The following is a 23,755-nucleotide window of genomic DNA, read 5'->3' as shown; positions in this document are numbered from 1 at the left end:
AGTGAAACTCTGTTAATCCAGCAGGCTCAGGACTTTGTGTTGCCGAACTGGCAGATTTTCCAGACTATTGGATGTTATTCTATTCAACACACTTTTAATTCAGTTTTTTTTCATGTTACACAGTAGGATAATAAATTTTCCCATGAATCCAGTTAGATTCAAGGGACAGTGGGAATGGGGTTCCAGTATGTTAGATGGAGTGTGGGAACAGGACCTCGATGAGTGGAAGGGAGCACAGGGACCGGGACCCCAGTGAGTTCAAAGGAGTGTGTTAACTGGGGTTCCCAGTGTGTCAGAGGGAGGGCAGTAACCGGGGTTCCGGTGAGTTAGAGGGAGTGTGGGAACTGGGGTCCCGGTGTATTAGAAGGAATGTGGGATCTGGCGTCCGGGTGTGTTAGAGTGAATGTAGGAACTGGGCTCCCGCTGAGTTCAAGGGAATGTGGGAACTGGGGTCCTCTAGTTCAAGGGAATGTGGGAACTGGGAGGGCAGTAACTGGGGTCCCGGTGAGTTAGAAAGAGTGTGGGAACCCAGGTCCTGATGAGTTAGTGTGGTAACTGGGGTCCCAGTACGTTAAAGGGAGGGCAGTTATCGGGGTCCTGGTGCGTTAGAGGGAGTGTGGGAACCCAGGTCCTGATGAGTTAGTGTGGTAACTGGGGTCCCTGTGCGTTAAAGGGAGGGCAGTTATCGGGGTCCTGGTGCGTTAGAGGGAGTGTGGGAACTGGGGTCCCGGTGATTTAGTGTGGGAACTGGGGTCCCAGTGTGTTGGATGGAGGGCAGTAACTGGATCCCAGTGACTTAGGGAGTGTGAGAACTGGGGTCTTGGTGAGTTAGTGTGGGAACTGGGTTCAAGGGAGTGCAAGAATCAACACCTAGTGAGCCAGATGCTGATTTCCAAACAATCAAATAACTAATTATCAGAATTTTACTGTATTTTGTGCAAATACAGTGAAGAGTTTGTGGGCTACTGGCACCTCTATCACGAAATGTAGACTATAGCAACTTAATTTCAATGATCACTCTGCAAAAAGGGAGATGTGCATTTATGTTGCACTTTTCGTAAGCCTTACAGGGCACCCTAAAGCATCTTGCAGCCGATCCCAACCATTGTTTTTTGGCTTGTTGTAATGTCACAAACATGGTATTCTGTTTGCACATGGCAAGCTCCCCCATGGTAGTGGCTGAGTGACAGATAATTCTGTTGTGTATTCTTTGTGGGATTAGTACTGGCCATATAAATCTTGCAGAATATTACTGAAGAGAACTGAACCACACCCTACTCAGGATTTGGGACTTGGCGTTGTGGTACATTGTCGACAGAATGTCACGTAGCAAAAACCGGGAAGGTCCTGTCGGAGTTTTTTATTACTGTGATAGAATGATTTACAGAAGGCTGAAGTGTAATAGTTGGAGTGATTTCTTTTACCTTTGCCCTCTTGACTGGCAAAAGCCCACCAGCAGTTTGATCATAAATTGTACCAGAAAGAGGAAAGGATCTCATGATCTGTGTAACACCTGGGTGCAGCACACTTGGTTGGTGGTGTGACCAAAATGAACTGTTTTATATGAGTGACAGGTCACGTGTTAATAAACTGATGCTTTTAGTTCAGTGAAAATTAAAGTTACAGATGGTGGAAACCTGAAACCCAAAAAAACCGGAAAATGCTGGAAACACTCAGCAGGTCAGACAGCGTCTGTGGAGAGAAAAAAAACAAAATTCGGTTCTCAGGCTGAAAACCCTGTGAAAGAGAGAAAACACGTCAGTTTTAAGTTGCAGAGAGATTGGGGGAGGCATGGATTGGACAGCGGGAATGTTTTTAGTTAGCTGCTGCTGGTTTGATATGGCCTCAGCGATAATTCCTCTGGCCAGAAGGATAGGACAGGAACTGGTTCACACATACACGGTGAAGGCAGAGTGTCAGGCCATGTCTTTAGAATAGGATCTCTTTAGATAGTTGGTTGGACCTTTGGAGAGAGGCTTTATATTGGCAGCATCAATGTCAGGTTATGAATTTCCCCCACCAAATTTTCACCTAACACAATTATTTTTTCCTTGGATCATTTGGAAAATGTTGTAACTGTTCAACAGGGCACTGAAATACTGATACCTAGCCGAATTTCCCACAGCTGGTGGAAGGCAAATTTTTTTGTCTTACTGGTTTCTGTTGTTTTTTTTCCATTTACCAAAGGATGATTTAAATAATGAATCAGGCCAGATACTAATGGTAAAATACAACACTCGAACATTGTGTCACGATCAAGATTCAGTGATCCACTCGAGCACTAATTTGTTCAAATTGTGCCATGTAACTGGTTAATCAGCCGTGTAAAGAGAGCCGACACAAGCAAGAAGTAAACATCAGGGTTCAGGCTGGTTGAAGCTGGTAATGTTTGGTGTTCCATCTTGAGAGGCGCAGCCCGTTCTGCTGATGTCTCTGAAGGTCTGTGCACATGGAACAGGTAAAGTCAGAGTGAGCTGCATAATCCAGGCAGGAAGAGGGATGTGGGGGAAAATGGTAGTAAAATTCGACAGAGTGAGGGAGAAAGGTGCTTCTCATTCATGAGGGCATCCCATTCATGAATTCCTAACAAAAGGCACTGGAAACACGTGGCAAGTCTGTTATGTCCTGCTTAGGTGAAGGCACATTTTCAGTAAACAGTTTTAAACACTCTCTATTCAAAACATGTGTGTATTTCAAGCCTTTTTTACTTCATAGTTGTGTATTATATTTATTTAACCCTCTCTTTCTGTTTCACCACCCAGCTATTCCGGAGAGCAATAGCCTTTGCCCCAATGTTGTCGCTTATGATCCTCTTCAACTTCCTCCCGAGAATTCCTCTTTCATGGAGAGGAATTTTATCTGCAGGTTCCGATGTCTTCTGGACAATTCCTCAGGCTTCCTGGTACGTAAATGAGAATCAACTCTCTTCTCCTGAGCTCTTAACTTTCTCTACAATGTGTAGAGGTCTTGTGCACAAATGGGCAAGGACGTATTGAAATTGTCAAGCTGTCTTCCCCACCAGCCACTCCAACTGAAACAGCATCAGAGTCACACAGCACAGAAACAGGCCCTTCAGCCCACCTTGTCTGTGCCAACCATCAAGTTGAGAGAAGGAGGATGAGAGGTGACTTGATAGAGGTGTACAAGATGATAAGTGGCATAGATCGAGTGGACAGTCAGAGACTTTTTCCCAGGGTGACAATGGCTAACACGAGGGGGCATAATTTTAAGGTGATTGGAGGAAGGTATAAGGGGAATGTCAGAGGTACGTTTTTTACACAGAGAGTGGTGGGCGCGTGGAACGCACTGTTGGCAGAGTTTGTGGGGGCAGATACATTAGGGACATTTAAGACACTTAGATAGGCACAGGAATGATAGAAAAATAGGGGGCTATGTGGGAGGGAAGGGTTAGATAGATCTTAGAGCAGGATAAAATGTTGGCACAACATTGTGGGCTGAAGGGCTTGTACTGTGCTATAATGGTCTACGTTCTATGTTCTATGCTCTAATGAAATTTACCAACACTTGGTCCATAGCCTACTCTGCCTTGGCAATTCAAGTATTAAGTAGTCATAGAGTGATATAACACAGAACAGGTCCTTCAACCTATTGAGTCTGTGCTGACCATCAACCACCCATTTATACTGATCATACGTTAATTCCACTTATTTTTATTCTCATCAATGCACCCCCCCCCACCCCCAGATTTTACCACTAACCAACACACTAGGCATAATTTACAGCAACCAATTAACCTACCAACCCACACGTCTTTGAGGTGTGGGAGGAAACCAAAGCACTCGGGGAAAGGTCACACAAAGAGAATGCACAAACTCCACACAATAACTCCCAAGGTCACGATTGAACCTGGGTCTCTGGTGCTGTGAAGCAGCGGCTCTTCTAGTTGTGCTGTGAGTGCTTGTCCAGATGCTTGTTAAGTTGAGAAACAAAGGACTGCAGATGCTGGAATCTAGATGAAAAAGGCAGCATCTAGATTCTAGGTGTACAAGATGATAAGAGGCATAGATCGAGTGGACAGTCAGAGACTTTTTCCCAGGGCGACAATGGCTAACACAAGGGGACATAATTTTAAGGTGATTGGAGGAAGGTGTAAGGGGGATGTCAGGGTTAAGTTTTTTACATAGAGAGTGGTGGGTGCATGGAATGCACTGCCAGCAGAGGTTGTGGGGCAGATACATTAAGGACATTTAAGAGACTCTGAGATAGGCACATGAATGATAGAGAAGTGGGGAGCTATTTGGGAGGAAAGGGTTAGATAGATCTTAGAGCAAGATAAAATGTCGGCACAACATCGTGGGCCGAAGGGCCTGTACTGTGCTGTATGTTCATCTGTGGGGAAAAGCAGGTGGTCAATGTTTTGGGTCAGGACCCTTCTTAAGTGCTTAAGTTGGACCAGTTTGTCCCTATAACTAGCTGCGCCAGGGAGATGCAGAAGTCTCTGGTCAAGTCCACAGTCAGGGCTGCTGGGGACAATTAGCTTGGTTTCTGCATTCCTGTGTTGTGGAATTCTCAGTCCTAATTGCTAATCTGCAAGCCCTGCTGGAAAGCTGGCTGGATTTTTATCCAATGATCCAATTCCCTTTTCTTTCCTTAATTTATTCCAATAAACTGAGTTAAATGTCACCACATTGCTGGCTCTGGAATCACGCGTAGATCAGAGCGGTTAAGGAGGGCAAATTCCCTTCTTAGAACCACATTAATGGACTAGGTGTGAGTTTCTAACAATCCAATGGATTTCCATAGTTACCAGGACTGAAAGTAGCTTTCCTCTCATTTAGTTATTTGAATTTCAACACACCAGTTGCCGTGGTGGGTGGGATTTGGTTAGGATATTGTGTGTGGTTCCGGTCACCACACTACAGGATGTGATAGCGCTGGAGAGGGTGCAGAGGAGATTCACCAAGATGTTGCTGGGGATGGAGTGTTTCAGTTATGGGAAGCGACTGGAGAGGCTAGGTTTGTTTTCCTTGGAGCAGAAGAGGCTGAGGAAGAACCTAATGGAGGTGTACAAAATTATGAGAGGCATACATGGTGTAGATTGTAGAAAACTTTTCTCCATGGCAGAGGTGTCTAAGACCAGAGGGCATAGGTTCAAGGTGAGGAGTAAGGGGTTTAGAGGGGATCCAAGGAGGGCTTTATTCCCCCAGAGGTTGGTTGCAACCTTGAACGCATTGCCTGAGGGGGTGGTGGAGGCAGAGGTTTTCACAGCATACAAGAAGCACCTGGATGAGCACTTGAATTACCAATGCATAGAAGACCAAATGCTGGTAAATGGGATAGTGTAGATAGATATTTGATGGTCAGGATGGACATGCTGGGCTGAAGGGCCTGTTTCTGTGCTGATTGACTCTGTGACTCTGTTTCTTTAGAACAATGATGCAGAATTCTGGCTGTCAATCCAGCAGGTGAAACACTACACTGCACTGCTCTGCCCCTGGGGTGTTACCGAATATGCTTCCATCACCACTTCATTAAGAGCCTTGCCGACCATACATCTTGCAGTGTTTCATGAAATAATTCACTCCATCTCACTCACCCCTGGCCGGGCAAAGTAAACTGGAATTAAAGGTGACGTTGAAATAAGACAGAGGGTGGCATGTTCGATTTAATTAAAGCAAGAGAGAAGAACTAAAGAAAGAGAGAAAAAAAATCACTTGGTGACCCAACACTATGGTCATCCAGGCAACTTGTTAGGAGCAGCATTAATGGGGGTTTTTGTATGGGCCTCTCAACCTTCTCCATTGATAGGAGATGACAATCCACCCTACCCTCTTCTGGAAGTAGGTGTAAAGAGGGAGGGAAGGTGGCTGCTGGTCCGTGTGAGGGAGAAACAGTAAAAGACCATTGAATCTAATGTGTATGCGCATGTTTCCATCTCCACAAAGAGAAAGGATTTGCATTTATATTGCATCCCTGTTACCTCAGAATGGTCCAAGCTACTGAACTGTTGTCACTATTTTAGCATAGATGACAGGAAACCCAGTTTGCACACGCCAAGTTCCCGCAAACAACATCGAGTTAAAGGCCAATTCTATTGTTGTTAATTGAGGCACATCCATTGGTCAGGAACACAGGGATAATTCATCCGGACTTCTTCAGGAATGCCACATCTCCCACCTGGGAGAGCAAATGGGACCTTGGTTTGACATCTCATCAGATGATGGTGCCCATGGCAACACAGCACACCCCCCCTCTACTGAACTGGAGTGTCAGCCTCGGTTTTTGTGGTCAGGCCTCTGGACTGGGACTTGAAACCTCAGCCTCTTGACCTGGAGGCAAAGATATGGTCCAGTGAACCACAACGGACATGTGACAGGGATCAAGCTGTACTATCTCAGAGCTTAAACCTCGCTCCTGTTTTTACACAACGTTCATACGTACACTGGGGTTCTGCTAATGCACCCACTCTTCCAGTGATTGCTCCCCTCTTTCCATTCGTGCCTATTGACTGATTCTGTCCCACTTGCAGACGCTGAACTTCCAGGGACGGCTGAGGTTCCTACATGGACAGAACAAGAGAGCTGAGGATGGCACTCCCATCCCTCCGCAGCTGGCTCTCTTTGCCCTGGCAACTCCCCTCCAGCCCCCCTCCATCCTGGAGGTCCGGACCAAGACCCTCATCTTCCAGACCAAGCACAAGTTGGACTTCACTCCACTGGCATGTGACACCAAGTACGTTCCGCGGGCTGGGAGTTGGGGCAGTCCGAGGTTCCGTCCCTCTCCCTCACCTCGGCTGAGGGGATGCAGAGCCAGGGTTGGTCCAGCCAGCAGATGACTCTGATTGTGGGGGCGTCAGCAGCCGGATCTTCTCACAGCCTGTGTGAGGCACGGTAGCGTAGCGGTTAGCGTGACGCTATTACAGCGCCAGTGATCAGGGTTCGATTCCCGTCGCTGTCTGTAAGGAGTTTATATGTTCTTCCATGTCTGTGTGGGTTTCCTCCGGGTGCTCCGGTTTCCTCCGACATTGCAAAGACGTACGGGTAGGTTAATTGGGTTTAAAATGGGCAGCGCGGACTCGTTGGGCCAGAAGGGCCTGTTACCATGCTGTAAATAAAATTAAAAAAAAAATATGTTAGCACATGGGGGGGAGGCAAACTGCCTCAGCGGGGCCGGTAATCGAACCTACTTCCTGCTACTCCACTGCGACAGCGTTCAACCCCTGTGCGTGGGCGCATTCTGATTTATGCACCACGTCATTCAGCTGCTTTACTCCTCCCTGGATCTGCTCTCCACCACTGGAGGCCCGGACTCTCACCGGTTTATGATGGCAGCAGCCCACCATCCAACAGTGCTCACCCACTCTGCATGCATGGGTCCTGACGGTGAATGGCAGGCAGCTTCTGAGCCGGTACCGGAACAGGCACGCTGGCAACAGGAGTTAGAGCGGCACCGTGGCACTGTGGGTAGAGCTGCTGCCTCACTGCTCCAGAGACAAGGTTCAATCCTGACCTTGTCTGCTGTCTCTGTGGAGTTTGCACCTTCTCTGTGACAACGTGGGTTTCTTCTGGGTGCTCCAGTTTTTCTCCCACATCCAAAAGGTGTGCGGGTGGGTATTGGTACTGGTTTATTATTGTCACTTGTACTGAGGTACAGTGAAAAACTTGTCTTGCATACTGATCATACAGGTCATTTCATTACACAGTGCAGTTACATTCAGTTGGTAGAGTGCCTTGAGGTAGTACAGGTAAAAACAATAACAGTATAGAGTAAAGTGTCACAGCTACAGAGAAAGTGCAGTGCAATAATGTGCAAGGTCACAACAAGGTAGATTGTGAGGCCAGCGTCCATCTCGTCGTATAAGGGAACTGTTCTTATCACAGTGGGGTAGAAGCTGTCTTACTGCCCACCTACACACTACGGGCATACGGTAGGTTAATTGGCCGCTGTAAATTGCCCCTAGTGTGTAGGTGGGCATTAAACCCTGGGGTTTGATGGGAGTGTGGGAAGAATAGGTCACAGGGAAAATTTGTGGGGGGGGTGGTGGGATTGGCCTGTGGGTCAACGTAGACACGACGGGCCAAATGGCTTCCTATATCCTGTACGAGTTGCTGCCTGCGGATCAGTAGTGAGAGCCCTAACTTTTGTCTTCAAAGCCCGGGGCAATAAGATGGATCAGCACAGCCTTGCTGCTGCCCCAGCCAGGCACCGTCGCGGGATCTTCAGGTGCGAGTGCGTTCTGAGCTGGCGGTGGGACGAGTGAGAAGCCGGACTGTGCTTCCCTCTGAGTCACGTTCTCACCTGCGTGCCGTTAGTTAATTCCAGGGTGTTTTTATGTAATTGTTACAGGGGGAAGTTTGTACTGGGCTACACGGAAACTGAGCTGTGCATGCGAGGCACCGGCTATCAGTTCATTCACGCGGCCGACATGATGTACTGCGCCGACAATCACGTGAGGAGTGAGTATAACTGAAGGGCACTGAAGACTTGCACTGGGGAAGTGTCTGGAGGTGGGGGAAAGCACCATCTGTGGCAGCAAAGTAGGACAAGGTGCAGGGTGGGAGGGATGAGGCCCGACTGTGTTTGGCTCTACTGCACCTGGTGATCCAGAGGAAGAAAGGAGTGAAGGAGCTTTGGCTGTCATTTTGGAAAGTCATTAAACCTTGGTTTTAAGATTAAAGACTCACCTGTAAAGACTCACACACAATAATGATAAAATAATACAAATATAGAAGCCTGGGAGTATACAAAACAGTTGACAGGCAGTAAAGTATTTTTGAATTTTAATCTTGTTGTGATGTGAGAGCCAGTTTCCACAGAGTGGGTTCACACCAACAGTGACTGTCTGCTGATTTAATGGCGGTTATTGAACAGTCCACTGATGAGGACTCCCGTCCCCTTTCGACCGTGCAGCACTGTCCTTCCTATCCATATGAAAGAAGAGAAAGGGCTCCATTTCATCTTCCAGCCCAAGGGTGGCAGTGCAAACAGTGCGGTACTCTCTAAATGTGCCATTGGCTTGTCGGCCCAGATGGTTCTGGCCCTGGCTGTGGAGGGTGAGGTGGGGTGGTTGGGGTCTTCTGTCTCGGCGGCATCAAGACTGCCCACTGAGACCAGACAGACACCATATACAAACTAATTCTGATGTCCTGACGCGGGTGGGATGTGGATGTGATTCTGTCGGAGTTTCCACAAGAGGGAGGGGTCTGCCCGACGAAACACAGCACCTGCATTTTCATCACTTCCGCCAGTTCAACCAGTGAGTTCCCGATGAAGTGGAAGCTATGTTAGGCTTGGTGCTGCGTCCCCTATCACGTCCAGTTGAGGTGCTCACCAAGGACTTTTCATCTGTGCAAATTAGAGGATTGGGAGGGACAGAGAATGGGTGGGTGCGGAACACAGTGAACCTCTGGACATGAGTGTGTGACAATTGCGTTGGTAGACAGACTACAGAATGGGGCCCCTAATTAGGCCACACAAGTACAGGTAGGCAGACCAGACATGTGGTCCTTGTGTAGGTTACATGGGTACAGGTAAGTAGACTACTGATGGGGTCCCTGTTTAGGTAACACAGGTACAGGTAAGCAGACTACTGATGGGGTCCTGTGTAGGTAATAGGGGTACAGGTAGGCAGACCAGTGATGTGGCCAGTACGTTGTTAGCAGGGACAGAGGCAACCAGATGTGTTTGAGGCTGACGTGGATTAGAACATGGAACTTAGAACATAACAGCACAGTACAGGCCCTTCGGCCCACGATGTTGTGCCGACATTTTATTCTGCTCTAAGATCTATCTAAACCTTCCCTCCCACATAGCCCTCCATTTTTCTATCATTCATGTACCTAAAAGTCTCTTAAATGTCCCTAATGTATTTGCCTCCACCACCTCTGCCAGCAGTGTGTTCCACGCACCCACCACTCTCTGCGTAAAAAAATAACTTACCTCTGACATCCCCCCTGTACCTTTCTCCAATCACCTTAAAATTATGTCCCGTCGTGTTAGCCATTTTCGCCCTGGGAAAAAGTCTCTGACCGTCCACTCGATCTATGCCTCTTATCATCTTGTAGACCTCTATCAAGTCACCTCTCATTCTCCTTCGTTCCAAAGAGAAAAGCCCTAGCTCGCTCAACCTATCCTCATGAGACATGCTCTCCAATCCAGTCAGCATCCTGGTAAAGAGTTGACAGATCTGTAGGTGCAACAAACAAAATGCTGGAGGAACTTGCAATAAACAAAATGGTGGTGTGCTCCAGATTCCATCATCTGCAGTCTCTTGTGACTTTGTAGATTTTTAGGTATTGGGGATATGAGGTTAGTTCAGAATAAGATCAGCAATGATCTTAATGAATGGCAGAACAGACACAAGGGGCTGAATGGCCTCCTGGTTTTATTTCTCATCCTGTTGTGGGGACATGGGTAATAGGATGTATTTGGGAGTGTGTTAGATGACAGGGGTTTAGGTAACATCACGCATGTTGCAAATGGCTTCAGTGGCACAGGTGGAGTAAGCTGTCATCTGAATAGCATGGAATGGGACAAACCGAAAGAAGGTAGACCCCAGGCAGAGCAGTTGATTTGATTGAGTAACCCAAGGCTACTCACATTGACAGAGTCCCCTAGACCTCAGCTGTATGGCTCTGCCTCACATTTGGAATAGAGAACGGATCCCTCCCCTCACTCCACCCTTCACAGAAACAACTTCTTCAAATATAGATAAGTGGGACTTTCCCACCCTCTTCCTCCACATCTCTGCTTCTCTCTGCTCCTTCCACACAGCTGTTTGAAGGTGGCCTCTCTGTTGCCGTGCTCCTTTCTCCAGGACTTCTTTCATGTAACCTTCTGCACTACTCCTGCTGTCCCTTAGGTTTCACACTTGTTCTGTAAAATTTTGGTTCAACCACTCCTGTTGGATTTGGTCCCACAATTCCTCCACTTTCAGTGTCGTCCTCTTGCAAAGTGTTTGGAATAGATCCTGGGTGGTCCAACGAGCAACAGTGAGGGTTTTTAAGAGGACAATTATTTTTTTTCTTGGCAGCTGCTGCCTGCTGATGGACTCAGCTGTCCTGTTCTGGATCAGGCACGGAACCAGTTAAACAGAACTCTCCTTACCAGTTGCTGATTGTGCCTGATTTTTACAGTGTTGTTTGGAAACCCAGTAATTCCTGAGCTGGATTTGTGGGAAAACCAAATCAAAATATTTAGGCACCGACAACGGAATGATGTTGTTTGAAAGCAGAATAGAATTTGTAAGTTTTTATTTTAAATATTGAAGGATAAGTTTTGTGGATCTTTTTCTTGGGATTGATTGGGGGGAGTCAAACAGATTGCATTTGATCTATTGTAAGGAATAAATCAATAGGATGAAGAGCCTTTTCTTACTTTGTGCTTTCTAATCCCATTATGTTCTGTTTCAGTGATTAAAACTGGGGAAAGTGGGATGACAGTCTTCAGGCTGCTGACCAAACAGAGCAGTTGGGTTTGGGTCCAGGCCAATGCCAGGTTGGTCTACAGAGGTGGCAGGCCCGACTCCATCATTTGCAAGCAGAGAGCCCTCACGTAAGTGCACTTTGCTTTGATTTGCTTGCACGCAATGCCCTCAGGGGACTCACGGCGCATGGCATGCACTCCACAAGACGTTTGCGTTAGCTTGGCGTGGCACAGAGTCAGACCATTCACCTCAGCAATCCCAGACTTGCTGCTCCAGTAGTTGCTGTTCATCCTCCCGACAGCTAAACCATCTGTACTCCGAGGTCTGTCTTCATCCTAGGAATGCTGGTGTTAAAAGGAGTTAGTCTTCTTCATAGCCTTTCCTCAGTTTATTAAAGGGATGCATTCCTGAGAAACATTTCGTTAAGTGGAATTTTGCAAATCGAGAAAGTTGGGTGAAATGAACTAAGTATTTTGATACAATGTATTACAATGCACGGAGTGTGATGCATTATACATTATAGCAAAATATGCTTTGTAAATTGAAGACAAGTACCTCAAAGAGTCAAAGGCAGTGCAGCAAGATTTTGTTTATAAATTGAGGAATTACATCCAAGGTGACTTTAACAATTCTTTTTGCTTTCTTTGCTTTTATCCCTTGTCAAGTAAAGCTTGAAAACCTTTGCATCCAAGATAAGATGCAACCCAGCTCTTTGCTGATGGTTTAACTGCTGGGTAATGGGTGATTGATGGGTCAATCTTGGCAAGCCCTAATGCATTCTGCATTTCTTCTGACAGAGTGATCTGAGGGTGCTGGCTCTGATGGACCAGAATCAGGAGCAATGTTCCTGGTTGTTGGATTATCACTGGTAAGGGATGCTGGAAAATGGTTGGTTGCTTACATGTATGGCCTGCCCTAGATTACTGCAGGCTCTGTGGTCTGACAATTGACCTAGCGTTGCCAGGTTTCCCAGGCAACCTCTGCTTAAGACCCAACAGTGAGAGGAACAGCCAAGCCAGTTGCAGGAAGCTCCCTCTTCCCCTGACAGCACCAGGGGTCATAGTCTCAGGATAACAGGTCGGCCAGTTAGGACTGAGATGAGAAGAAGTTTCTTCATTTGGGCTGGGGATAATCGTTTTAATTCTCAAAGACAGGATTCTGCATGGTCAGTTGATGCACAAGTGGCATGGATAGCTTTTTAAACTGAGGACATGGGGTTATGACCATATGGTAGGTTTATAGCAGAAGATCGAACATTGTCCTATAGAATGGTGAGCCTAGGCAACCCAACCACTCCTAGTGTAAGTAGGGGAATGGTCACTCCACTGGGATACATTGAATCTTGGCCGTGGCACCATGCATAAGTAGGGTTAATGTGAAGTGCAAGTAATTTTCCTCATCTTTATCCTCAGGAACGAAGAGGGCGAGGAGCACCTTCGTAAAAGATCCTCGGGGCTTCATTTCAGTTTCGCCACAGGAGAGGCTGTTCTGTATGAGAACAATTTGTTCCATTTGGATCCATCCCTGGCAAAGGGGAAAAGTTTCAAGGTTAAGAAGCCTTCCAATGGGGAGAACAGTCTGGAGCAGAAAAATGGAATTGATCCTGGTTCGCTTCTGGGTGCCTTGATGACTCAGAATATATCTGCGTACGTCTCGCACCATGAATCGCAGTTTAACCTAGACAGTGTCTATACAGACGACTTTGCCGTTCTGAGTGTGCCTGGGGACTTCCGCCAGTTGGTCAGTGGTGGCAAGAATTCTTCCAAACAGCAAGAGACACTCCCAGTCCAGGGTGATCCACTGGCAGCAATTATGGATATTCTGTCCGATAAGAATGCTGATGAAAATGACCTGTGCAATACTCTGCAAAACCTGGATGTGGATGTGGAGCCAGCAGAGCTGGAGCAATGGGAAGAGGCGTTAATGAAAATGGACAGCAGTCCTCCCATCACAGATGATCTGAATGAGATCTTCACCACAGGTTTTATACTGTCCTGCGTACAGGACATGCTGTCAAAAGATAGCTCAAAAGCTAATGAATTTCCGCACGTGGGTCTGGACTGCACAGAAGGAAACTTAATCGAGCCAGCTCAACAAAACCCATTTGGATCCATGGAGCAAAAGCCCTTTGGATTTAATATGCAAAACCCAGCAATGTCGGGCTGTCAAAGTTCAGTGATGGCTGGAGCCCAGAACCCAGTGATGGCTGGAGCCCAGAACCCAGTGATGGCTGGAGCCCAGAACCCAGTGATGGCTGGAGCCCAGAACCCAGTGATGATTGGTGGCCAGAACCCAGTGATGATTGGTGGCCAGAACCCAGTGATGGCTGGTGGCCAGAACCCAGTGATGGCTGGTGCCCAGAACCCAGTGATGGCTGGTGCCCAGAATCTAGTGATGGCTGGAGCCCAGAATCCAGTTGTCCCCATCCCACAGAACACATTGATACCTGCCTGTCAAACCTCAATAATGTCTTGTCCACAGAACCCACAGATGCCTGCCTGTCAGACCCCAGTGTTGCCGACCCCTCAGAAGGCAATAGTTTCTCAGCCACACAACGTAACATTATTCGGACCTCCAAACGCATGTGCACCCAACCAGCACAATAATGCCCAGCCAGGAAACCGGATTCCACTGGGACCTTTCCCACAAAACTTTCTCGGAATGAACTTGGGCTGCCCCTTGGCATCTGACACACCAAGCCCCATTTCATACAGTCCTCAAAAGCTGTGCAGGTCTGCTGCACAGAAGATGAGTTCTGGAGTGCCAGTCACCATGCAGCAAAAGCACATGGGGAACATCTCACCCATACAGACGCTACAAAGGGATCTGCAACAGTCCTTGCAACAGAGGCCCGAGTACTTGGGGGTAAATGGGCAGCAGGAGAGGCACTTTGTAAATGCAACACAGCAACAAGTCCCACAGTGGCCATCAATGCAGAACGAGCAACGAGTTTCCATGCAGCCGTACGCGGCGCAAGACCCCATGCATCAGCTAATGCCGCAGTCTTCCTGCAGGCTGGGGCAGGACTCCGAGGACAAGGCTTCCGCCACAGCTTACTCGGATCAGAGTAACGTCGATCAGCTTCTCTACAGCTGCAGCGTTGCTGTCGACCAAGGGACCTCAGTAAACCAGCTTCCAATGGGGGCGTCTCCCAGCTACATGTTTGCCTCGTGCGAGTACCAAAGTTGCGCACCTATTGCGAGGAACGGACTGTCATTTCCAGGCATTGGCAGCACTGCCCCTATCCCTGCGTACAGTAAGATTAAGATATCTCCAAACCACAGTCCCTTGCGGCCAACTTGTTACTATGAGAATGAGCCAGCTAATTCTATTGTGGGGTCCTCGGTCATGTCCAATGGGGAACTGAACACTTATCAGTCTTCTTGTCAGTTTGAGCCAAATTTCACTCATCTGTCGGAGAATTCCATCTGTGAGATTCCAACTGGCCACGTCCCCTGGAATTACAATAATCAGTTTAAGGTGAGGATCAAATGTCCGTGCGGCTGGTAAACCAATAGTATTGAAGAATGAGTCCGTTCAAATCAAACGTTGAATCACTTGAGGACGTTTGGTCTGCTGATCGATTTATTGTAGAAGTGTTAAATTCGCCCAGGAGTGAATGGTAATACTGTCACACTATATACACGTAGACTAGTGTCTGTCAGAAACTGCTTGTCTCTCAGTTTTGAGCTGCAGAGTAACACACAAGGTGCTGGAGGAACTCGATGGGTCAGACAGCGTCTATGGAGGGAAATGGACAGTCCACATTTTGGGTCGAGACCCTTCATCTGGGCTGGAAGTTGGAGGGGAGATAACCAGTAGAAACAGGTGGAGGGAAGGGATGGCGCAAGAGCTGGCAGCTGGATCCAAGTGAAGAGGGGTGATAGACAGAGGAGGGGAGAGCCAGGAACTGGGAGGAGGCACCTCCCCTCCATCTTTAAGTCCCGGTATCTCCCCTCTTATTTTCCAGTCCAGATAAAGGGTCTCGACCCGAAATGTTGACTATCCATTTCCCTCTACAGGCGCTGCCTGACCCGCTGAGTTCCTCCAGAGTTTTGTGTGTTGCTTCAGATCCCAGCATCTGTAGTCTTTTGTGTCTCCATTGAGCTGTAGAGTGGTTGGTTTGCACGTGGAAGCGGTGTTTTTGTTCTGAGTTTCCTCTGACAATGACAGTCAGATTTTAGTGACTGTGTAATGAACAACGTTGTGCTTCAGAGACTAGATCTGAGTTTAACTTTAGGGCAGCAGTTGGCAGCATGGACCAGAACTACAGCATCGATCTGTCCAATGGGAGGGGAGGGAGAGAGGGTCCGGGAGCATGCCACACCCCTGTCTCACTGCCAGGCCGAGGACATAGGGCAGGACATTCCCCCTCCAGGACTTCATTCCTCAGGCTGTACACATGCACTTGGCATTCAGTGGCATTATAATGGTCAAGTCTCTCACCACCAAAGTCCTGAGGGTCACCATTACACAGAACCTCAGCTGGACCACCACATAAACACAGTGACTGGAAGAGCAGCTCAGAGGGTTGGTATCCTGAAGTGAATGACTCACCTCCTGACACCTGAAAACCTTTCCACCTTATAGAACATAGAACAGTACAGCACAGAACAGGCCCCTCGGCCCACAATTTAATTACTAATCAAATGCCCAACTAAACTAATCCCTTCCACCTAAATATCCATATCCTTATATTTCCCTCACATTCATGTGCCTATCTAATAGCCTCTTGAATGCCCCTATCGTATTTGCCTCCACCACCACCCCAGGCAGTGCATTCCAGGCACCCACCACTCACTGTGTAAAATAACTTGCCCCGCACATCTCCTTTGAACTTACACCCTCTCACCTTAAATTCATGTCCTCTGATATTAGAGATTTCAACCTGGGAAAAAGATACTGGCTGTCTACTCTATCTATGCCTCTCATAATCTTATAAAGCTCTATTAGATCTCCCCTCAGCCTCCACTGCTCCAGAGAAAACAGCCCAAGTTTGTCCAACCTCTCCTTATAGCACATACCCTCTAATCCAGGCAGCATCCTGGTAAACCTCTTCTGCACCCTTTCCAAAGCCTCCACATCCTTCCTATAATGGGATGACCAGAACTGAATGCAATACTCCAGATGCGGCCTAACTAGAGTTTTATAAAGCTGCAGCATGAATTCCTGATACTTGAACTCAATGCCTCGACTAATAAAAGCAAGCATACCGTATACCTTCTTTACCCCCTATCAAACTGTGCAGCCACCTTCAGGGAGCTATGAACTGGGACCCCAAGATCCCTCTGCCCATCATCACTGATAAGGGTCTTGCCATTAACAGTGTACTGTCTCTTTACGTTTGATCTCCCAAGGTGCAACACTTCACATTTGGCCGGGTTGAACTCCATCTGCCATTTCTCCACCCATATCTGCAACTGATCTATATCCCGCTGTATCCTTTGCCAGTCTTCTACGCTATCCACAACACCACCAATCTTGGTATCATCTGCAAACTTACTAGCCCACCTATGTACATTTTCATCCAGGTCACTTATCTCCATCACAAACAGCAGAGGTCCCAGTACGGATCCCTGCGGAACAGCACTAGTCACAGGCCCCCAGCTAGAATAAGTCCCATCGACCACTACCCTCTGTCTTCTACGGGCAAGCCAGTTCTGAATCCAAATGGCCAACTCACCGTGGATCCCATGCATCTTAATCTTCCATATGAGCCTCCCATGAGGGACCTTGTCAAACACCTTACTAAAATCCATGTAGACAACATGCACAGCTCTACCTTCATCGCCTCCTCAAAAAACTCGATCAAGTTAGTAAGACACGACTTGCCCTGCACAAAGCCGTGACTGTCCCTTATTCGGCCATAGTTTTTCAAATGCTTATAAATCCCATCCCGAAGAATCCTCTCCAGTAACTTCCTTACCACCGACGTGAGACTCACCGGTCTATAGTTTCCAGGATTATCCTTGTTTCCCTTCTTGAATAATGGAACAACATTTGCTACTCACTAGTTCTCCGGGACCTCACCTGCGGCTGGAGAGGACACGAAGATCTTGGTCAAGGCCCCGGAAATCTCATCTCTTGCCTCTCTTAATAACCTGGGGTATATCCCATCAGGCCCTGGGGACTTATCCACTATAATGCTCTTTAAAAGACCCAACACTACCTTCTTCCTTATCTTGAAATGTCCTAGTACATCACCACACTCCACACTGATCTCCCTATCGTCCATGTCCTTCTCCTTGGTAAATACTGATGCAAAGTACTCATTTAGGACCTCACCCACATCCTCCACCTCCAAGCACATGTTCCCTCCTTCATCCTTGAGTGGTCCTACCCTCTCCCTAGTTATCCTCTTGCTCTTTGATAGATGTATAGAATGCCTTGGGATTCTCTTTAATCCGACTTGCCAAGGACTTTTCATGGCCTCTCCTGGCTTTCCCAATTTCCTTCTTGAGTTCTTTTCTGGTTTCTTTATAATCCTCAAGGACTCTGTTTGATCCTAGCTTCCTAAGCTTTACATACATCTTGACTAAATTCACCACCTCTCTGGACATCAAAGGTTCCCCTACCTTGCCATCCTTGTCTTTCCTTCTTACTGAACATACCTGTCCTGTACTCTGTGCAGCTGGTCTTTAAACACCCTCCACATGTCAGATGTGGACTTGCCCAAAAACAGCTGTTCCCAATTAAATCTCCCAAGTTCCTGCCGAACGCTCTTTAATTTGCCCTGCTCCAATTTAATACTCTCCCGCAAGATCCATACTTATCTATAGCTATCTTAAAACTTAAAGAGTTGGGGTCACTGTTCCCTCAGTGTTCTCCCACTGAAAGGTCAGTCATCTGACCAGGCTCATTACCCAACACCAGGTCCTGTACAGCCCCTCCTCTCATTGGACTGTCTACATATTGATTTAAGAAACCCTTCTGGATACACCTAACAAATTCTGCCCCAGAGTTTTTGCAATAAGGAAGTCCCAGTTTTATATTAGGGAAGTTGAAGTCACCCATGATAACAACCCTATTGGTTTTACACCTTTTCCTAATCTGCCTGCATATCTGTTCCCCAATGTCCCAGTGGCTGTTTGGTGGTGGTGGTGGTGGTGGTGGTGGGGGGGGTGGGGGTGAGTGGGTGGTGTCTGTAGTATAATCCCATCAGAGTGATTGCACCTTTCTTATTTTTGAGTTCTACCCATATAGACTCAGTGGAGGAGCCCTCCATTATGTCTCCTCTGAGTGCAGCTGTGATATTGTCCCTGATTAGTAGTGCAACTCCCACCCATTCGCGTCCGTCTCTCAACCAAGTCTCTGCTATGACCACAACATCATAGTTCCATGTACTGATCCATGCTCTAAGTTCATCAGCCTTACCCATAACACTCCTAGCATTCAAATACACACACTTCCAACTGTCCGTCCCATCGTGTCTGTTACTTTGCTCCTGCCTGTTTTCACTGGCCCTGACATCTACCTTCCTCTCAATCCCTCCACTTTCTGACCCAGTGCTCTGGTTCCCATCGCCCTGTCAAACTAGTTTAAACTCCCCCGAGTAGCACCAGCCAACCTCCCAGCCAAGATATTGGTTCCCCTCCAGTTGAGGGGCAACCCATCCTTCTTGTACAGGTCACTACGCCCCAGAAGAGGCTCCAATGATCCAAGAACCTGAAACCCTGCCCCTGCACCAGTTCCTCAGCCACTCATACATCTGTTCTATCATCCTATTCCTGCCCCGACTAGCACGTGGCACTGGGAGTAATGTAGAGATTACTACCTTGGAGGCCCTGCTCTTCGGCCTCGTTCCTAACTCCCTATACTCACTGTGCAGGACCTCTTCCCCCTTTCTACCTATGTCATTGGTGCTAACGTGCACCACGACCTCTGGCTGCTCACCCTCCCCCTTGAGAATGTTCTGCAGCCGCTCCGAGACATCCTCGACCCTAGCACCTGGGAGGCAACACACCATCCTGGTGTCCCTTTCGCGGCCACAGAATCTCCTGTCTGTCCCCCTAACTATCAAGTCTCCTTTCACTATTGCTCTGCCTGACTTTACCCTTCCCTGCACAGCCGGCCACAGGTCCATTGACCTGGCTGCTGCTGCTGTGCCCTGATAGGTCAGTTCCACTCCCCCAGCAGTATCCAAAGTGGTATACCTGTTGCTGAGGGGATTGGCCACACGAGAACCCTGCACTGACTGCTTCCTCCCCTTATTTCTCCTGGTGGTCACTCATCTATCTGAAGCCTGTACCCTGGGTATGACCACCTCGGTAAAAGTCTCATCTATGAGGTTTTCAGCCTCCCGGATGATCCCAAGTACATCCAGCTCCAGTTCCTTGACCTGGTCAGTCAGGAGCTGCAGCTGGGTGCACTTCCTGCAGATGTAGTCATTAGGGAGACTGTGAGGTTCCCTGACATCCCACATCTTACAGGAGGAGCATTCCACTGCCCTAACTGCCATCTTGCCTGCACTGAGTCAAGGGCCAAGGAATTACAGACAACAAAATAAAGACCTTGCCTGTGCCTTCTTACTGAAACCTTTTTTCTAAAGAGCTGCTTGCATTCCCCTCACCCAGGTCACTTCCTCTACCCCCTCTCACCGAAGCCTCGCGAGCCAAAGCCTCAGCTCCCCACTCTTACACTGGCCCACTCACACAATTGCTGCTCCTCCGTGACACAAGCCACTTGCCAGGATGAGTGCAGCACCAACAATTTTCAGGAAGCTCGACACCGTCCAGGACAAAGCAGTTCACTTGTTTGGCATCCCATCTGCCACCCTAAACATTCATCCCCTCCACACCCTGTGGCTGCTGCACTTTCCATCTGCAAAAATTACTTGTCCAGGTTATTGCAACAACACTTCCCAACACTGGGACCTCTACCATGAGGAAAGATAAGGGCAGCAGGTATGTGGGACACCACCACCTGCAGGTTCCCCTCCAAGTCGCACACTATCCTGACTTGGAAATATATCACTGATCCTTCATCATCACCGGGTCTAAGTCCTGGAACTCCCCTGCCCACCCCCCAACAGCACTGCACCAGAAGGACTGCAGCAGTTGAAGAAGATGACTCACCACCACCTTCTCAAGGGCAATTGGTGAAAGGCAGGAAATACTGACCTTGCCAGCGACGAAATATGAATACACCCTCTCAGTTGCTGGGAACTGCTTGGTGAGATAGCAGTGTGCACCTTGGCTGTTGCACTTCCTGCATTACAACACAAGAATTACAAAGTAGCTGTTGCCTGTAGAGTATTTGGGACATCCCAGATATAAAAGGTGCTATATAAATGAAAGTTTTGTTTCTCTTTTACCAGCTTATTAAGTGGACATTTCATTTCATTGCTGCATGTGGTACATTCTCGTGTACAAAATGGTTCCATTGATTAACAGTTGTGACGAACATTTGAAAGTGATTCATTGAATAAAAGATGGGATTAATGTAGGATCAGAGTAAATGGGTGGTTGATGGTTGGCGGAGTCTTGTTGGGCTGAAGGGCCTGTTTCCGTGCTGTGTCTCTGCACTATTGAGAAGAGCTTTGGGATGAGATGAGTTCTCTGATGAGCTGAAATATTCTCATCAGTGCAAGTCTTTCCCATTTAAGTTGTTTAATTCCCTGATCTCCTCCTGTACTCAATGTATCATTTGCTTATCTTCCAGCAGGGAGAAGCTCTGAACTGAGGGAATGAATGAAATGTTGGGTGTCCCTACTCTTCTGTTTCTCCCGAGAGCTCCGGGCCACCCTCTGCTTGTGTTTGATTGGACTGAGGAAGTTCAGACCCACGGTGCCCGAATGTTTGACAGTGTTTCCTATAAACAGGACTTTCAGATAAAGGAGAAAGTGACTAAAGTTGCAAATCCACCGTTCCGTATCTCAAACATTGTTTATTCCACGTGTTTTGTGATTGATTTTTCTATTGCTCTGTACAAAATATTAACTTTTATATTTTTGTATCAAATGCGATGTAAATTCTCTGCATCGATATTGCTTGTATAGTCATGAGCTATACTCTTTATCTTTTTTGACAAGATCATAGTTTTAATGCTCACTGCTGCCTTTGTGTCTGCTTTGTGAATTGGGAACCTTTTAATGAAGGAGATGTCGAGAGGGTCATTCCCCAAGAGCAGCCTTTCACTGAGAATATTTTAACTGATTGCTAAGTATTAATTGAAAAGCAAAGACGTTTACCTTGGAGCCTAAATATCCAAGTACAGAGGTGCTGTAACAGGCAGATATAAAGCCACTACCCACGTGGATGCCAGTGAGACATTGGAGATTGGAGGTTGCTCAGTATAACACTCTGAATCTTCTGAAGTTGAAACTTTTTTACGAAAAGAACAACAGAAACATTTCAACTTTTTAAGCTATTTATATATTAAATCAATACTTTAAAGATGAGAATTGTGTAAAACATATTGTATGATAAAAATTGTGTTTTGATATTACAAATGTCACAATAAAGAACCGATCTGTTATTTTGCTGTCCGGGTTACCAACCCAGACCCTGTTCAGCCCTGTGTATAATGCAATTTCCCAGTCAATTCATTGATGCCTTTTACCAAAATGTTATGTTGTTTTATAAATGTATAAACTGAGATGGCTGTTGGCAAATTGTATCATTTTACTTAATATTAAAATGCCTTTTGGGGAGATAAACCATCATCCTCCACTAATTAAAAGCTTTTTCCTTTTTTCCCCAAGTGGTTTTACTGCTTATGTCAATAAGTTAGAGAGCACCGCATCTACAAGTCCTTCCCACTGGATACACATTTAAAGTTGCTTTTCTCCCCATTCCACAGTTCATTTTCATTGTTTTTCTTTTCCCTCTGTCTGCAATCTGCTGGTTTTGTTTCCCTGCTGGTGTACAGCCTGGTGGGCACTGCCTCCTTGCCAGCTCTTTGTGGGAGAATCCAAACACACAATACTGGCAGGCTCTTCCGTACGTTGTAGAGTCACAGAGGGAGGACTTTTGAAGTGTTGTGAGAATACCTACCCCCACCAGGCAGTGTGTTCCATGTTTCACTCACTCACTGGTGAAGAATTTAATCCTCAAAACCCCTCAAAATCTACTTCCCCTTAACTTAACCCATCTGGCCATCTCTGTTGAGGAGAAAGGTCTCTCACTCTCCACCCTATCTGTTTTATACACCTGTATCAGGCTACCCTCCCCGCCCCCCAATCTCCTGCAGTCTCTTCTGCCCAAGTAAAACAGATACAGCCTATCTAGTCTTCTCATAGCTGAAACACTCCACCCCCTGGCAACATCCTTGTTGATCTCCTCTGTACCCCCTCCAACGTACCCACATCCTTCCTATAGTGTGGTGACCAGAAGATCACAGCTGTGCTCCAACTAATGTATTATAGCATAGCAGCATAACCTCCCTGCTTTTATATGCTGCATGCAGGTTAATGAGGCAATACCCCACAGGCCTTCTTACCCACTTTATCCACTGTGCTGCTGCTCTTGGGTACATCTACCCAGTTATGTGGCTTCATCAAGCTTTATAACAAAATATTTTCCTCAGTGGTAAATTAGTTTATTATCGTCACGTACAGGGGTACAGTGAAAAACTTTGTTTTGCATGCCATCCATACAGATCACTTATCACATCTGTGCATTGAGGTAGTACAAAGGAAAAACAGTAACGGAATGCAGAATAAAGTGTTACAGTTATAGAGAGAGTGCAGTGCAGGCAGACAATAAGGTGCTAGGCCACAACAAAGTAGATTGTGAGGTCAAGACTTTATCTTATCGATCACAATCTACAGTAGGTGGACATTTCTTCTCATCCAGTACTGGGCATCAGAATAGTGGTTCAGCAAGTTAAAGGTGGTGAAGAGGTGGGCTTGGTTGTCAGCATTGGTACAAATGGAAACTAACAATGGCAAGAGGCAGGGAACAGATGGGGAATTGTAGGGAACAAAGGACAGATCTCTGGGGAAGACCAGAGATAATTGTATGGATGTGGGGAAAAAGACCCATTGCTGGTTTCATCTGGGTAAGAGTGGAACCAGCTAAGATCACAGGCGCACACTGGTGGAGAGGTAGTTGGGGCCCTGTTGTCTGATCAAAATTGTCCGCAGATGCAGGTTGGACAAGATGCATGAGGAGAGGTGGGTTACCTGAATTAGGATAATACAGGTTGTCACAGTGACTTTGATTGGAGCAGTTTTGGTAGTGTGGCAGAGGCGGACACCCGACTAGGAGGAATCCAGGAAAGGTGAAAGTGAATTTGGGAGCCTATAAGAAATTCAAGAACTGCTCTGGAAGGTTAGATCGCATGGGATCCAGGGAGAGCTGGCTAATTGGATACACAACTGTCTTGATAATAGGAAGCAGTGGTGAAGGTCGTTTTTCAGACTGGAGG

General features: G+C 47.1%; 1 protein-coding gene across 2 annotated transcripts in view; it reads left to right on the top strand.

Moving 5' to 3' along the window:
* ahr2 (aryl hydrocarbon receptor 2) overlaps positions 1 to 22,080 on the top strand; it is a 167,740-nt gene extending 145,660 nt beyond the window's left edge. Inside the window, exons 6-11 of one of the 2 annotated variants that reach the window (XM_052011647.1) lie at positions 2,763 to 2,902; positions 6,491 to 6,693; positions 8,308 to 8,417; positions 11,373 to 11,514; positions 12,799 to 14,866; positions 21,047 to 22,080. In XM_052011647.1, coding sequence (XP_051867607.1) covers positions 2,763 to 2,902; positions 6,491 to 6,693; positions 8,308 to 8,417; positions 11,373 to 11,514; positions 12,799 to 14,866; positions 21,047 to 21,067 — 2,684 coding nt within the window. In that variant the 3' untranslated portion in view covers positions 21,068 to 22,080. The remainder of the gene's footprint in view (positions 1 to 2,762; positions 2,903 to 6,490; positions 6,694 to 8,307; positions 8,418 to 11,372; positions 11,515 to 12,798; positions 14,867 to 21,046) is intronic. The other variant, XM_052011657.1, reaches the window with a different exon arrangement.
* The last annotated feature ends 1,675 nt before the right edge of the window (positions 22,081 to 23,755 follow it).

Source organism: Pristis pectinata, chromosome 1 (assembly GCF_009764475.1).
Source record: "Pristis pectinata isolate sPriPec2 chromosome 1, sPriPec2.1.pri, whole genome shotgun sequence".
Classification (NCBI taxonomy): domain Eukaryota; kingdom Metazoa; phylum Chordata; class Chondrichthyes; order Rhinopristiformes; family Pristidae; genus Pristis; species Pristis pectinata.
The sequence above is the reverse complement of the archived record's forward strand: the minus strand, read 5'-3'. Positions and strand labels throughout refer to the sequence as shown.